The following is a 16,604-nucleotide window of genomic DNA, read 5'->3' as shown; positions in this document are numbered from 1 at the left end:
AGAGGAAGTAACACCAACCACTTCCAGACTGAAGACTGTACCCAGAGTTCTAGCATTGTGGAGAATAAAAACATAAAAATGTCTCCGTCCTTGATTTTATGAATAATTTCTGAGCTACGCTAAACAAGAAACAGGGGCAGCACGGGAATAATTGCAGAGACAGAAAGATCTGGAGCTGGATGCTGACTCACTCATTTACTAGTAAATCAGCTCTCTGATTTAATTCCATTTGCTCATCATAAAATGGCATTAATGATACCTATTTACCAGGTTTAGCGCGAGGATTAAATGAAATAATGTCAGAGCCTGGGCCCTTGTAGGTGGCCACTAAATGGCCGCCATTCTTATAATTACTGTAAAAGCTCCATTATCCTACATTCATGTATACCACTAACTGGATTAACCTGTGCTCTCCTTTTCCTTTCTAGAACCTACTGCTGACACCATGGCATATGCATGGTCACAGCTAAGTAGGCCACTTCTCTGCATGCTTAGGAATCTGCTCACAACCATCGAATTGTAGGTCTACGAAGAATCAACTGCGCTGACTTCTGAACTTGTTTATGCCAGTTCTGCCCATTATCATAATTCCATATTTTTCATCAATTATCATAGAAACCATTGAAATCCAAGCATGGACCCGAAGACTTGAAATGTATGTTGCTCTAGAAAGCCTTGATAACGAGGTCAGTCACTAAAAAAGATATTGTTATTGAGGTAATGATTTGATGGAAAAAAAACAGTCTGGAAAATTCTATATTCAGATTGTTTGAGTATCTTTCAAGTAGATCTCCACTTGTAAAAAACCAGAAACTAGGTATTATTATAGATGTTATGAGTATATTGCTGCAAGGAATATGTTATAGAACTAAACATGATCCATGCTATAAAAAAAAAACAGATTTTGGGGGCGCCTGGGTGGCTCAGTTGGTGAAGCATCCAACTTTGGCTCAGGTCATGATCTCCGGGTCCGTGAGTTTGAGCCCCGCATCAGACTCTGGGCTACAGCTCACAGCCTGGAGCCTGCTTCCGATTCTGTGTCTCCCCCTCTCTCTGCCCCTCCCCAACTCACACTCTGTCTCTCTCTCTCAAAAAAATAAATAAACATTAAAAAAATTTTTTAAACAGATTTTTATGCCCATACCTAAAGATTGCCAAAGGAATATTTACATATTTTATATTGAACTAAAGGTTTAAGGTACGCTTTAAAAATTCCTCCCTTAACTGTACTTTCCAAATGGGTAATTACTTGTCTTGATAGTGTTGGCTCGCAGGACGTCTACTTTAACAGCTAAATAACATGTCAGAGGCTTGAAAATACCTGTCTGACCCCCAATCGTTGCCTTAGAGAACATTACAGATGATAAAGATAAAAAACGAATTTCTCCTTCAATTTTTGCTTTTTTTCTTTTTCTTTGACATTTAGATGTATTGAGCATTAAACACCATCAATTCTACTGGCTCAACAGGATTAATACGAGCTGAAAACCGGATTGTCCCAAACTGATTTTATAGCTGAGTTTTAAAACCCTGTTCTCTCTCTCTCTAGCTGCAACATTTCAGAAACATTTTACGTAGATTTGAGTCTCGCCAGGCTAGGTACAGAGAAGCTGGGATGTATGGCCCAGCTTGGCTTACCGGATTATATATGAGGTCCATCTCCAAGTAAATAGCTCCTTTAAAAGCTTGTTCTAAATCTTTATTCTTCAATATGTAGCAATTTGGTCGTCCATCTCGAATCTGTCACAAACAATAGATAAAATACAAACTTTCTAGGGGGGTTAAACTTAACTGGTAAAGTTGAGACTGTACAAGGCACCCACCCATGAAGCAGACAGGCAACAAATCTGAAATTCATCATGCATCAACTTTAAATTCGAGAGTGCTGTTATAACTGATAAGAAGATAAAGTAACAGCCACCAGGCTGAAACTGGGTTATTAGTGGAAAAATCAGTCGTACAAATTATTCATAGGTCGATGTGGGCTTTCTTTCAAAACTCCCAGCAGTTATACATTTTTATTTATTAAAAATGATAAGTATTCTACAAAATTCCTGGCCAGTACTTCTCAAGATTGCCAAGGTCATGGGAAAAAGGAAGACTCAGAAACTGTCACAAATGAGAGGACAGAAGGAGATAAGATGATTAAATGCAATGTGGTACCTTGGGTTGGATCCCAGCACAGAAAAAGGACCTTAGTGGAAACACTGGTAAAATCCAAATAAAGACCAGAGTTTAGCTAACAGTCAAACACAATGTCTGGTTTCTTTTTTTAGTTTTGACAAATGTACCATGGCAATGTGAAAAGTTTAACTTCAAGGGAAACGAGGTGAGGGGTATATAGGAACTCTGGATCATCTCTGCAACTTTTCTGTAAGTCTAAAATTCTCTCCGAACAAAGCAGTTATTAAAATCTTTTTTGAGAAATGAATAAAGGGACTGATTTTAATAAGATGATCGGTGTTTCACAGCCGTGAAGCAATGCAAATTAAATACGTGAGCATCACTGAAGCTGAGGTCAAAATCCACAAATATTTACAACACACAAAACGCTGAAAAGTTTTCAAAATACACGAGTTCCTCTGATCTCCTCCCTCAGTCAGCAGGGCACATCACCTTTATGCCCTAATCTGCCATTGGACCCCGGCATGTAAGGCATCTAAGAGAAATACCTCCATTTTGGAAATGACCTCGGACCCTTCAAGACCAGATCTTTCCAGATTTGGGGCCAGCCATGCTTTTGTTATACACAGCAGTATGGGCACTGATTAAACTCTTGGCTTGTAAGAAGCATACCTGTTCACCCCAAAAGGACATTAGCAAAGCTCGAACTACCCAAAAGCTCCATTTGCGATTGTAATGAGCAAAGATTCGAATTAACGTAGGGAATTTGAGGGCATGGAATTTGAGCCATATTTTAACTGACTATTGCTGTCACTATAAGCATTCAGCACAAGTGTTCTTATAAACAGTGGTGGAAATGAGATGAATAAGTCATGGGGGGAAACACAGCCATTCCACTTTACAAGGGAGAGGTCACCTTCCTTCCCAAAGTCACTCCACCTCTCGGATTGAATAGGTTTTAAACAGAAAGATGGTTTTCCTGGCCAGTGGCTAAGAGGAAGGGGGTGCCCCATAAAGACCTGATTTCCTTCCTAAACGGTGTCCAAACAGGATTCTGAGCTTCCTCTTTTATCCACAGTCTCACTTAATAAATTGTGGGTGTTAAAGTTGAAAGAAATAAATACAAAAACAGCATGACAACTTGCCAACCTGACTTCAGTCCAATTTAGCTGTCCCTCAACCCACCGTCATTGTACTGTTATCTTAAAATTTCCATGATTTCTTAAGGGTTAGGAAAGGTCAACAGAAGAACTTGAGGTATCAGTAGAAAAAAAATATATATATATATATTATAGTAATTTTATTTGGTTTTGGTATTTTGGTAAATGATTTTTTCCTCTTTTTCAATGTCCTAGTATTGTGTCAGCAAAAACACAGAATCCACCCCGGGACATTAAATCAGTTATTAAAGCTAGAGATGTAATTAAAGCTATTCATGTTGGGCACTTTCACATATTATCTTACAATATGTCAATTGCAAGTTTATACATTTGTAAAACGTTTGAAAAATTACAGAAAAAAAAAAGCCCCTTTGAATTTCTACAAATACCACAATTCCTTTCCCCGGATGGAAATTAGATAGGAATTTGGCATGTAGCCTTCCTAAATTTGTATTGAGGATTTATTATTCATAAATACATCCTTTAAAAAAAGTCAGTAAATTTTTTTGCCTGTGGGAAATAGCGTTTTTCAACTTCACTGTGCATCTACGATATGACTTGATAATTTGTACATATACAGATCTGCCTCATTTCTTTAAACTGCTATATAATATCTGGATATGAACCTATTAATTCTCCTACTGATGAACACTTGGTTGGTTCCAATTTTTCAGTCTGTCTGCTATAAGGAGTATCTTTTGGGAAAAGAGAAAGACTAAGGGAAAGAGGAAATATCCTATTTTGAATTGGGATATGTTTTAAGTTAACAGCAGGGCAATGTAGTTGAATACTTAGTATTATAATTAAACACTGAAATAGTAACCAAAGGGACTATTTTTAAAATATTTTGATTTTTCACAGTCTTAATATATAATCTAACTTCCAACACAAGAACACAGGACAAAAAGTTCTAGAACATCTCAACTTGCCAAACTGCTGTATGAAAGCATCTTTACAACAGGAAAGGGAAGCTAGCCATATTTTTCCTGTCGAGAATTATGTTTATCATTTATACTTAGAACTCAGAAAATCATTTCTGTCACTTTAGAATTCTAAAACCTGTATTAAATGGTAGAACAATTAAAACGCAGCCAAAAGAAAACTTAGAGCAGAGAATCTATATATGCTTTTGTCTCTAGGTATGAGATAGTCACTTAAATTAAGATCTAAACTTAATTTTTAGATGTCTGTCTATCAAGGCAAAAAAGGATGATACAGTTTTCGTTATATGACAAAAGGAGGTCTCTAAATTCATGTGGAGAGTCTTCCTGGGTTCACATCTGAGATGATTTAATGTCACTGGAAGATAAGGGTCTTTGGGTAAAATAACAGATCATGTCTTTAGCCTGTTATGAGACAATTCTTCCAAATGACTTATACACATTTTGCATACTCACCTTTTCGTAGGTAAAAAGCACAGATATTAGGCAATAATTGGGGGAAGGCATCTCTACAGAACAGTAATATAGATTTAATCTTTTTTTTTAATGTTTATTTACTTTTGAGAGAAAGAGAGAGAGAGAGAGAGAGAGAGAGAGGGTGGGAGCAAGGGAGGGGCAGAGAGAGAGGGAGACACAGAATCTGAAGCAGGTTCCAGGCTCCGAGCTGTCAGCACAGAGCCCAACATGGGGCCTGAACCTACAAACCATGAGATCATGACCTGAGCCAAAGTCGGACGCTTAACTGACTGAGCCGCCCAGGCTTCCCAATATGGATTTAATATAATTAGAAATATGACTTCAACAATCAGGGAAATGGGCATGTTCATGTCCTTTTATTTTTTTTTAATTTTTTTTTTCCAACGTTTATTTATTTTTGGGACAGAGAGAGACAGAGCATGAACAGGGGAGGGGCAGAGAGAGAGGGAGACACAGAATTGGAAACAGGCTCCAGGCTCTGAGCCATCAGCCCAGAGCCTGACGCGGGGCTCGAACTCACGGACCGCGAGATCTGACCTGGCTGAAGTCGGACGCTTAACCGACTGCGCCACCCAGGCACCCCCATGTCCTTTTATTAAAAAAAAAAAAAAAAAAAAGAAAAGAAAAAAAAAAAACATGATCTATCAGAAAGGTTTTATCAAGCTCATGCTGGGGCGCCTGGGTGGCTCAATCGGTTGAGCGTCCAACTTTGGCTTGGGTCATGATCTCGCGGTCCGTGGGTTCAAGCCCTGCATCGGGCTCTGTGCTGACAGCCCAGAGCCTGGAGCCTGCTTTGGATTTTGTGTCTCCCTCTCTCTCTGCACCTCCCCTGCTCACTTGCTCTCTCTCTGTCTCAAAAAGAAATAAAAACATTAAAAAATAAATAAAAAGAAAAAAAGATCATGCTAAGAGTTAATTCCTGGTTAAATGAGCCAGTGAATATAAGAGTACGGGAAGTGTGTTTCTGAGTAATGATTCAGGATTTTGGAGCCAGAGGACAAGTTACAGAGAAGATAGTCTGGTTTAGATTTTTTTTTTTACATTAATTTATTTTTGAGGGACAGAGAGACAGAGTACAAGTGGGAAGGGGCAGAGAGAGAAAGAGACAGAATCCAAAGCAGGCTCCAGGCTCTGAGCTGTCAGCACAGAGGCCGACGCGGGGCTCGAACCCACGAACCGTGAGATCACGACCTGAGCCGAAGTCGGACGCTTAACTGACTGAGCCACCCGGGTGCCCCCCCGTCTGGTTTAGATCTTAATCTGACCTGAAATCATCTTTAAACTATTCAATATATATATATTTTTATTGAAAAGAGTTAAATTAAATCTTCTTAAACAAGCATTAGCATAGTAAATACGAGTAACTCTTTAAAAGTTGGGTGACAAAACCAAATTTTTAGTCAAAAAGATACTACATTCATTTTTTAGAAAACATTTTTTTAGCCAGCATATAACAGAAGTTGGTATGTGGAACAGGGACCGAAATCTTTTTCTCAGCTGGAACTCTCTTTAAAGAATTATGCTTTACTATAAACTTCCTTGATGTGACCAGTTACCAACGAATTCAATAGAAAAGTTAGTCGTAATCAATATGCATGAATAAAACTAACAGTTGGTTTAAGAAAAGGAACGATACAGGGGCGCCTGGGTGGCTCAGTTGGTTGAGCATCTCACTCTGGATTTCGACTCAGGTCACGCTCTCATGGTTCGTGGGATTGAGCCCCGTGTGGGGCTCTGTGCTAACAGCGTGGAGCCTGCTTGGGATTCTCTCTCTCCCTCTCCCTCTGCCCCTCCTCCTCCTCCTCCTCCTCTCTCTCACTCTCAAAATAAATAAATAAGCATTTAAAAAAATAAAAGAGAAGCTACCTTATAAAAGTAACATACATTAATTATAAGAATTGTGTAAAATTTATAAAAATGGTTTAAAAGAAGAAAACATCACGTTTATATATATATTTTTTAACATCTCTAGTTTTCACTAGACAGTTGTATTTACTCATCTTATGAAAATGGGATCTTAGTGTATTGGATAAAATGTAAAACTTCAGAGGCAGATGTATGGAGATTAAATTCTGACCTTGCCTCAGATTGGCTGAATAACTTTGGACAAGTTACAAAACTCCTCTGTTTTCAAGTTTCCTAATCTGTAAAATGGGAATGCAAAATTATCCAGATCTCAGAGGTTGTTATGAAATAATGGGCAGAAGGCAATGAAGAACAAAGACAAGGACACAGAAACTGCTTATTAAAAATTTACATCTAGGGGCGCCTGGGTGGCGCAGTCGGCTAAGCGTCCGACTTCAGCCAGGTCACGATCTCGCGGTCCGTGAGTTCGAGCCCCGCGTCAGGCTCTGGGCTGATGGCTCAGAGCCTGGAGCCTGTTTCCGATTCTGTGTCTCCCTCTCTCTCTGCCCCTCCCCTGTTCATGCTCTGTCTCTCTCTGTCCCAAAAATAAATAAACGTTGGAAAAAAAAAAAATTTTTTTTTAAATTTACATCTATTTTTTTTGTCTTATATTAATTTGTATATTTTTAAATCACTTGTCTTTTTTTTAATTTTTTTTTAACGTTTATTTATTTTTGAGACAGAGAGAGACAGAGCATGAACAGGGGAGGGGCAGAGAGAGAGGGAGACACAGAATCTGAAACAGGCTCCAGGCTCTGAGCTGTCAGCCCAGAGCCCGACGCGGGGCTCGAACTCACGGACCACGAGATCATGACCCGAGCCGGAGTCGGACGCTTAACCGATCAAGCCACCCAGGCGCCCCTAAATCACTTGTCTCTTAAATAAAAAAAAAAAGAAAAAAGGTATGGGAATCATTCCCTGATGTAATAGTCAATTCTTCTACATAATTTAGGATGGTATTGCACCTTATGGATCATCTATAATTAACTTAACCAACCCTTCATTGCAAATTGCAAAGACTCTCCAATTTTTTTTTAATGTGCGAGTGGGGGAGGGGCAGAGAAAGAGGGAGAGGCAGAATCTGAAGCAGCTCCAGGCTCTGAGCTGTCAGCACAGAGCCCCATGCGGGGCTTGAACCCACGAACCGTGAGATCATGACCTGGGCTGAAGTCGGACGCTTAACCGACTGAGCCACCCAGGCGCCCCAGACCGTTTCCAATTTTTCACTTTAAACACTGTGATGATTTTACACGTAGCCACCTTTGTGCATCCATGATGCATTCCCAAAAACAAATTCCTAGAAGTGGAACCGCTGAGTCATAGCACATACCTATTTTTTGTGGGTTTGGCCAAGTATTGTCAATTAGCCCTTCTCAGATTCTGTATTAATTTATACTCCTAGCCTCAGTGAATAAGCCTATCTCTATTTCCTTGCAACGTGGCCAACTGCAGGAATTTTTATTTAATATACAGCAATTTCAGAGGAATAAAATGTCCTCAGGTTGTTTTAATATGTGGGTGTTTTTTTTTTTTCTTTTTTTTAACAACTAATGAGCCTGAACATTTTCTTTCATATGTTTATTAACAGTGGACAGTGCTAAGGCTGTGAAGCTAGATTTAGATTCAATTCCCCCTTCTGGCATTTAGCATCTGTGTGGCCATGGGTATAAATACCTAGAATATAGATGCTCAGAGGTTGTGTATATTAAATTTTAATCCATTTTGTCTAAGTGCCTTGTACCAGGCTTGTACCGAGTGATGGTTCTGTCCCACAGCGTTTGAGAGACTCCTTTTTCTACTCTTAATAACCCCTGGAAATGAAAAATCTTTACCATATTTGTTAATCCCACTGCTAAACTAATTTGATCATTTACATTACTAAAACAAGGGCGATGAAGGTGATAGATTATTCTTGGAAGCACATACAGTGTGCACCTGTACTCACTATATATTCACCCAACCACTGAAATCCTCAGCACAGACCTCCGAGGCAGGCAGAATTACCTTCACGTCATCTCGGAGAACATGGAGACGGAGAGGTTAAGTACCTTGTCAAAGATCACACAGCCAATTAGGGGGACAAGACTGGGTGCCAACCCAGGTGGTCTGGTGCTATCTTCTGTACTTTTAAGGACCACGACCATTACTGAATAAAGCACACAACTTTCTATGCCTATTAGCTGTTTGGATTTGCACCTGTTTGAATCAACTTTTCCCCTAGACTGACCGTCCCTTCCTCATAGATGAAAAAACGATCGCATTCTATGTTAGTGACATTATCCATCTGTTTCTATGCGGCAAGTAGTTTTTACTTTGTGTTTTCATTTACAATGGCAACATTTGTTTCACCATATTGACCTCTTAGGATCTGTTTTCCTTTAGCGTTCCTGGTTTTCTTACATAAGACTTCCCCATTTTATGAGCAGTTTTATTTACGGAGTTTATTCCAAGTATTTGACCTTTAATTCATGGTAAAATAGTTATTGTGTTCAGTGTAACACATGCATGCATTTTTCCCTGATGAGTAAGCAACTGACTTTCCCAGAATCAATTATATGGTGATCACTTCGTTTATCCCTTTCCTCGGTGACTTCATCTTTCAGGTTTATTATCTATACAGTGATCTCCAATTGTTTTGTCTTTTTTCATGTCTTTTAGTACAGTTCTAGAACTTTCTCACATAGGTCTTAAGCATTATAATTGTTTTTTTTTGTTGTTGTTTCCTGCTATTAAACCCTTTGGTGTTTTAAGTTTTTAAAATGTTTTCCTATTGGGTAAAGCTACTCTTTTTTTTTTTATTTTTTCTTAATTTTGATCCTGGTTATACCTTTACTGACCTTTGTTTATTCCAAAATGCTACTTACTAATTTTCTTTATACTTATTTATATATATAATGTGACATTATCAGATAGATAATATGGTTTCCTTCATTAAAATACAATTTTTCTTATATTTTTACATTGGCTGGGTCTCACATAAAAAACTTAATGTTAATTTTGTCAGTATAGAAGTTCATTAATTCAGAATATCTCTGGTCTCTCAATAATAAGTCTGATGTTTGTGATACTTCTGATACATCAAATCCATTACATATTTATTAAACTTTTTTTTCATAAATCAAGAACAGATGTTAAATTTTATCAAGTGCTCCTTTGGCATCTATTGAAGTTTTTTTTTTTCTCCGTTAATACATTAATAATATAAATTACACAATTATGTTTCCTAATGTGCTAAGTCTCACTGGTCTTCCATGAAAGGCGTAGGATTTCTTTTTTGCTATTGTTGTTAACTCTGTGTTTTTTTAATATCAGAATTCTTCTAGTCTCAAGGAATAAATTCACAAATTTTCCATTTTCCTTTATGTCCCTAGTACATTTCAGTAATGTAAGAATGCCAGTGCCCTTACAGTTTAAAAGAAAAAAATTGCTTGGGGCGCCTGGGTGGCGCAGTCGGTTAGGCGTCCGACTTCAGCCAGGTCACGATCTCGCGGTCTGTGAGTTCGAGCCCCGCGTCAGGCTCTGGGCTGATGGCTCAGAGCCTGGAGCCTGTTTCCGATTCTGTGTCTCCCTCTCTCTCTGCCCCTCCCCCGTTCATGCTCTGTCTCTCTCTGTCCCAAAAATAAATAAACGTTGAAAAAAAAAATTTAAAAGAAAAAAATTGCTCTTTAAACAATATGAATCTGTTATTTTCTTATTGGGAGGAGAAGACTGGAGGACATAGGGAGAAAAGAGGAGAATTCTTGGATGATTTTTTTCCCAGTATTTCCATAATTAAATTGTTTCACTGTACAATGCGTTCAATACCTGATATTCAGGTTTCTCTAATTATATTTTAAACATAATTTTTCACTCTATTTTTTTGCACTTAATTTTTCCAAATGGGGAGCTGTATTATATTTATAGTAATCGGGCCGCCTGGGTGGCTCAGTCAGTTGAGCATCCGACTTCGGCTCAGGCCGTGATCTCGCAGTTCACGAGTTCAAGCCCCACATCGGGCTCTGTGCTGACAGCTCGGAGCCCAGAGCCTGCTTTGGATTCTGTGTCTCCCTCTCTCTCTGCCCCTCCCCTGCTCGTGCTCTGTCCTTCTCTGTCTCTTAAAAAATAAAATAAGACGTTAAAAAAAAATTTTAAAACCAGCAAAACCAACCTTTAAAAAAATACTTATAGTAATCTGGGGAGATCTCACACCTCTACAACATCCAAATTCTCTCAAGATATGTCCGTATGTATATTTATTCAAGTTTTCTTCCGTACTCTTCAGTAAAATTTAGTTATGCTCTTCATAGCAATCCCTATATCTCTCGTTTCCTTGGTCTTAGTAATATATGCTTTCCTTTTTTTCATTAGGTTCGTAAGCAGCTTCTCCATTTCATTGGATTTTGAAGAAACGAATACTGGAATCTATCAGATATGCTGTTCACATATTTTCTACATTACTGCTCTTTTTTCTAATCTTCCCAAACTCCTATTTAATTTTATTTATTTTAGTTTACCTTTTGTTATGATGCTTAATTGATTTTCAACCTTTGTTGTTTAATTACGAAAACATTTAAGGTAAGGATTTCCTCTGAGTAATACTTTTGGCCCTTATCCACAGTTTGTATGTAGAGTATTTCATTGCTACTTTCTAAAAAGTCTGTAACCTGTAATTTTGGTTATCTACCTTAGCTACTTGGGATTTTTTTTTTCCCCACCAAATGTTTTGACGCTTGTTTCATTTTTGCTATTAATATATCTGCCCAACACTGTGACCACCATATCGTTTCTTCCTTTTTGGAATCTACTGAGGCAGCTGTGAGCCCACAACATGACCAATATTTAAACACATTAAATAGGTATTTGAGCAGAATATTTATATATTTATGTGTATGTCTATGCATATATATTAGATTAAGCTTATTGCTTATTCCCTAAAATTTGAGAATCACTGTTTTAGGATGCCTAAAACTCATCTAAGAACTTGCTAAAAAAAAAAAAAAAAATAGTTTCCAGGGTCTCAGCCCTAGAAATTTAGTAGCTTTGGGATGTTGTGCAGGAACTTCAGCTATTAGCATTGGCTTTGTGGAACTTGGAATTTCAAACATCTGGGCCTTCAAAACACATCACATTACAGCCTTATTTATTTTTGTGTGTCTGATATTTTTAAAACGGCACAGATGATATAATCATTTTGTGTTTCTCAGTTGGTAATTTTTTTTTCTTACAGTTCAAATACTTTTTAACATACATACATACTTCTGTGGGAAATTATTCACATAACGATTCATGTCTGCCTTATGTTTATTGGTGATGAAATCGTTTGGGGACCCATAAAATAATCTCCTCTGTATGTTTCTGAGTTACCACGTATTTACGTGTACGTGTTACACTTTTGCTCACCCACTTCTGTTTTACCACATGTGGCCCGTCTCAAAGACGCAGTAGCTAAACTGTATGCATCTACTCATTGTAACAGGTTTTTCCATTTAAAGAAAAGTTTAACCCATTCAGCATTTACCATCACGTATAGTATGCTCAGATTTATACTTGCTATACTCTTGTTCCAAGACATCAGAGGAATCCCACAAGGCATTATTCTTTCTCCCTTAGCTTGTCCGTCCTAATCAAATACCACCCACCTTATATACTACATAATGGTTCACGAGGATTCCAGCACATTAAAGGTATCCTTTCCTAGTTTCCGGGGGCAATAAGACAAACTTGCCTTATTTTATCTTTTGAAAAATTTATTTCAAAGGACATATCAGGGTGGGGAGTTGAGTGCTTGTGTTTCAGCCATTTTAGCCCCGCTAAAATTTTCAGGCGGCTAGACATCCATATACATTAATGTAAAGTAAAATAGAAATACCTTTGGGGTGCCTGGTGGCTCAGTCAGTTAAGCATCCGACTTCGGCCCAGGTCATGATCTCATGGTTCATGAGTTTGAGCCCCTACGCTGACACTGCAGAGCCTGCCTGGGATTCTCTCTCTCTCTCTCTCTCTCTCTCTCTCTCTCTCCCTTCTCTCTCTGTCCTCCTACACTTGCACTCACTCTCTTTGTCTCTCTCTCTCAAAATTAATAAATAAACTCTAAAAAATAAATATTCTTTATCTTAACGGCCAACATTTCAGCATTAACTTGAAAAAAAAATATGACTGTGTAACTGTGTCCATTACAATCCACAAAACCCATCATAGGTGAAACAGGCAAATACTTAATTGGAAATGCAAATGAAGATGTGTACGGGCATTTATTTGGTACAAGCAATTACAGAAAATTTGTCCCATAAAACTAATTAAGTGAAGCCGTTGCCGGTGCAGCTCGTTCCCGTGCTCATGGACTCACAGAGACTGTCACGGGCTGCACAAAGCCTATGTTTCCTGATCATGAATTCCACTGCATCTGTTGGGATGGCTTGCCCAAGAGGTCTCAAATTTGTATCAAAACGTAGGACCCTCGGGGCGCCTGGGTGGCGCAGTCGGTTAAGCGTCTGACTTCAGCCAGGTCACGATCTCGCGGTCGGTGAGTTCGAGCCCCGCGTGTCAGGCTCTGGGCTGATGGCTCGGAGCCTGGAGCCTGTTTCCGATTCTGTGTCTCCCTCTCTCTCTGCCCCTCCCCTGTTCATGCTCTGTCTCTCTCTGTCCCAAAAATAAATAAACGTTGAAAAAAAAAAAATTAAAAAAAAAAAAAAAACGTAGGACCCTCCTCAAATGACAGACCATCTTCTCTTAGATATTAGGAATTAACAATAAATAGATAGATGCTTTTTCTGTTTTGCAGAAAGTGGATTTTCTAAGTCTTCCTTCCTACATGGGCCCGTTCCATAATTCTGAAATGCTAACCATAGGTCTGAAGAAAAAGAAATGCTCCTGGAGGAGAAGAACCCAGCTTGATTTTCAGGACCCAACGAGAATCACTTGATTATGGATCGAAATGTTAAATCACTCTAACTGAATCGGATAATGATGAGCAGATAGTGTCTATGCTGGAAATATTTTAAAACTCTAAAATGTGCTTTGTTTTCTAACGCATATTTACTATGTTATTGATTAGAAGACGCTTGGAATAATGTAAAAATGGGCACAGATTAGAAGTCTTCAGATTATAATCCATGCTAATGGCAATTTTCTGTTTTTAATGAGTAAAAAGTTTTCCCTATCTCTATAGCCATTCAAAAAGCAACTATCTGATTTGAGGACCTGAACAAAAATGAAAAACATGGAAGAGTGACCCGCTGGCCTGGATTCTGTGTATCTAAACATATGTACATGATTTGCACAATTCGCCACCATTAACAGATACACTGATTTTAGAACGTGGATTTTTTTAAATGAACCCATAGTCAGTCGGCCCATTCACCCTGATTCAAAGATACAGTGACTTCAGAACAGGCTTTTTATTTAACAGGTTGAAATGCACTTAGCACATTATCAACACCAGCCTCCTTGTAAGGCCAGCTCAAACGCCCCACTTCCTAAAGTCTTCCTAAACTTAAGTCCATTCCTCCCGCTCTGCGTTTTCTTTTCCTTCTTTTCAGCACTTCGTGTTTCAGGGCTTGTGTGAGCACAGAGGTCAACCCGGTGGCTGCCGGTGGGGGGGGGGGGGGGCGTGGGGGATGGGCAACATGGGTAAAGGGGAGCGTGAGGTCGCGGCTTCCAGGGGTAGAAGGAGGAAGTCCTGGGGATGAAGGGTACGGCATAGGGAATACAGCCAATGCTATTGTGACAGCATTGTACGGTGACGGAGGGTGGCATCCCATACAGGCTGGTCGCATCACCACCCTGCACACTAATACAACATTCTGTGCCAAATATACCTCGATAAAGAAAAAAAGGTATTTGGGGTCTTGTGCATTCATTCCACAGGCATCAGCCAAGATGGGCCAGTCTTCAACTCTGCATCTCACCCGTCCACACCCTATGGCACTGAGACCAGTGGCTGCACAAAACACATCCTGGTCATTGCTTTCAGCATGATGTCTACGTAACAGGTACGCACTATGGAAGTATAACGTCCTCTCAGGACCCCAGGCTCTGACATCAGACTGCCTCATTCAAATCCAGCCCCGACTAATTACCAGCAACCGGATCCTTCCCGTACCTCCGTTTCCTCATTTGTCCACAGCAGTAATAATAATGATAACAACAATAATAATAATAAAGCCTGCCACATGAGGTTTTCAGAGAATAAATGATTTAATGTATTATAAATGCACAGCCCAAGACGTGTTAATTAAGCATTATTCAGTAGATATTAAATAAAGGGAAAAACACAGATCTAAATAAAGGTTAAAATACATTCTCTGGGGCGCCTGGGTGGCTCAGTTGGTTGAGTGTCCGACTTCAGCTCAGGTCATAATCTCATGGTTCGCGGGTTCGAGTCCCGCATCGGGCTCTGTGCTGACAGCTCAGAGCCTGGAGCCTGCTTCAGATTCTGTGTGTCCCTCTCTCTCTCTCTCTCTCTGCCCCCCTCCCCCTGCTCAGGCTCTGTCTCTCTCTCTCTCAAAAATAAACATATATATATTATATATATATATATATATATATATATATACACACACATATATATAATAGATAGATAGATAGATAGATTCTCCAAAACACAAGTTAGAATTACTCAAAAACTGAATGTTTGGTGAATTCATGAACAACTTAAAATTTGCCTGTTACAGATACTGAGGGTTATGGCATTTTTTTCTATCATATCTACCTCTACAGTTTAGGTAGAGCATGAATTTGTTTGGAGAGCGCATGGAACAGGTGGGCCACCGCATATCAGGAGGAGCCAAAATAGATCCACCGTAAGATCTGATCACTTGCCCGATTCGTCAGTCAGACAATCGGAAATGAGTCTGAACTGAAACAGCCACACCGAAGGGCAGCTTCTGAAACGTATTCAACTCAACGCTCCCGGGCCCTTAAGTCCCTCATGAGAACGTGGCCCAGGCCACACTGCCTTTACACTTTACGTGGTAGAGAACTGTCAGATCTGGGCTTATTTCTCGGGGTGCCAGAGTCCTTTAATATCAGAATTAGAGAGTGTGAACCACAGCAAGCCCCCCCCCCGCCCACCAGCTTGAAACTTCCCTGTGGTTTCCCATCGACACTAGGAAAGAGCCAAAGCCCTTCAAACTTTTAGACTGTCAGAGTCTTACCCCTTTCCCGCGTCACTCTGCCCCTGTGTCCTGTCTTGCTCCACATTTGTGATTCTCCCCCCAGCTTACTCCACTCCATCCACACTGTCCACTGTGATCTTTCTGGAATCGGACAGTCAGGGCACTGCCTTAGAGCCTTTGGATTTGGAAGATTTCCTGCCTGGAAGAGTTCCCCCAGATATTCACACGGCTTTCTTTCTCACCTCCTTAAAGTTCTCATTCAAATGCTCCCCCCCGAAGCGAGACCCTCCCTGGTCGGTCCATGGAAAACTGTGCCCCTTCCCCAAACATATCCTCGGAACGTACCCTGCTTTGCTTTCTACGTGGCACCTTTTAACCACCTAACATGTTGTCTTGCCTTTTGCTCATTTGTTTGTTCTGTTTATGGACTCCTGCAACCAAATACAAGTTCCGGGGGAGAAGATACCTTCACTGCGGTCCTTCTTAGAGCATTACCACCTAACACAATGCCTGGCACAAGCTGAACATTTGAGAACTATCCCTCAAACAAATGAATAGACCGTGGGCAGCTTATCGGCAACCAGAAAAAAGTTAAGAGGGTGAGGGGGCTCCTTGCATTTAAACAAAGTCTTTCATAAATCACTCTACTTTGCATCTGGAAGGACACAGTTTGAAAACTGCATTAAGTTAGGTCAGTGGTTCTCTTTGCCCCTCTTCGGAACAGTTGGCAATGTCTGTAGACATCTTTGATTGTCACAACAGTGACGAGTGGATGGGTGCTCCTGGCATCTAGGGGGTAGAGGTCAGGGATTCTACAATGCACAGGACAGTCCCCTGCAACAGACCACGACCCATCCCAAAATGTCAATGGTACTTAAGGCTGAGAAACCGCAAACCTGATT

At 39.8% G+C, this 16,604-nt stretch overlaps 1 protein-coding gene across 9 annotated transcripts in view; it reads right to left on the bottom strand.

Annotated features, from left to right (window-relative positions):
• MCTP2 (multiple C2 and transmembrane domain containing 2) overlaps positions 1-16,604 on the bottom strand; it is a 241,814-nt gene that overhangs the window by 78,569 nt on the left and 146,641 nt on the right. For all 9 annotated transcript variants that reach the window (XM_045448744.1, XM_045448743.1, XM_045448740.1 and 6 more), the window contains one exon: positions 1,639-1,740. In XM_045448744.1, coding sequence (XP_045304700.1) covers positions 1,639-1,740 — 102 coding nt within the window. The remainder of the gene's footprint in view (positions 1-1,638; positions 1,741-16,604) is intronic.

The sequence above is a fragment of the Leopardus geoffroyi genome, chromosome B3, assembly GCF_018350155.1.
Source record: "Leopardus geoffroyi isolate Oge1 chromosome B3, O.geoffroyi_Oge1_pat1.0, whole genome shotgun sequence".
Taxonomy (NCBI): domain Eukaryota; kingdom Metazoa; phylum Chordata; class Mammalia; order Carnivora; family Felidae; genus Leopardus; species Leopardus geoffroyi.
The sequence above is the reverse complement of the archived record's forward strand: the minus strand, read 5'-3'. Positions and strand labels throughout refer to the sequence as shown.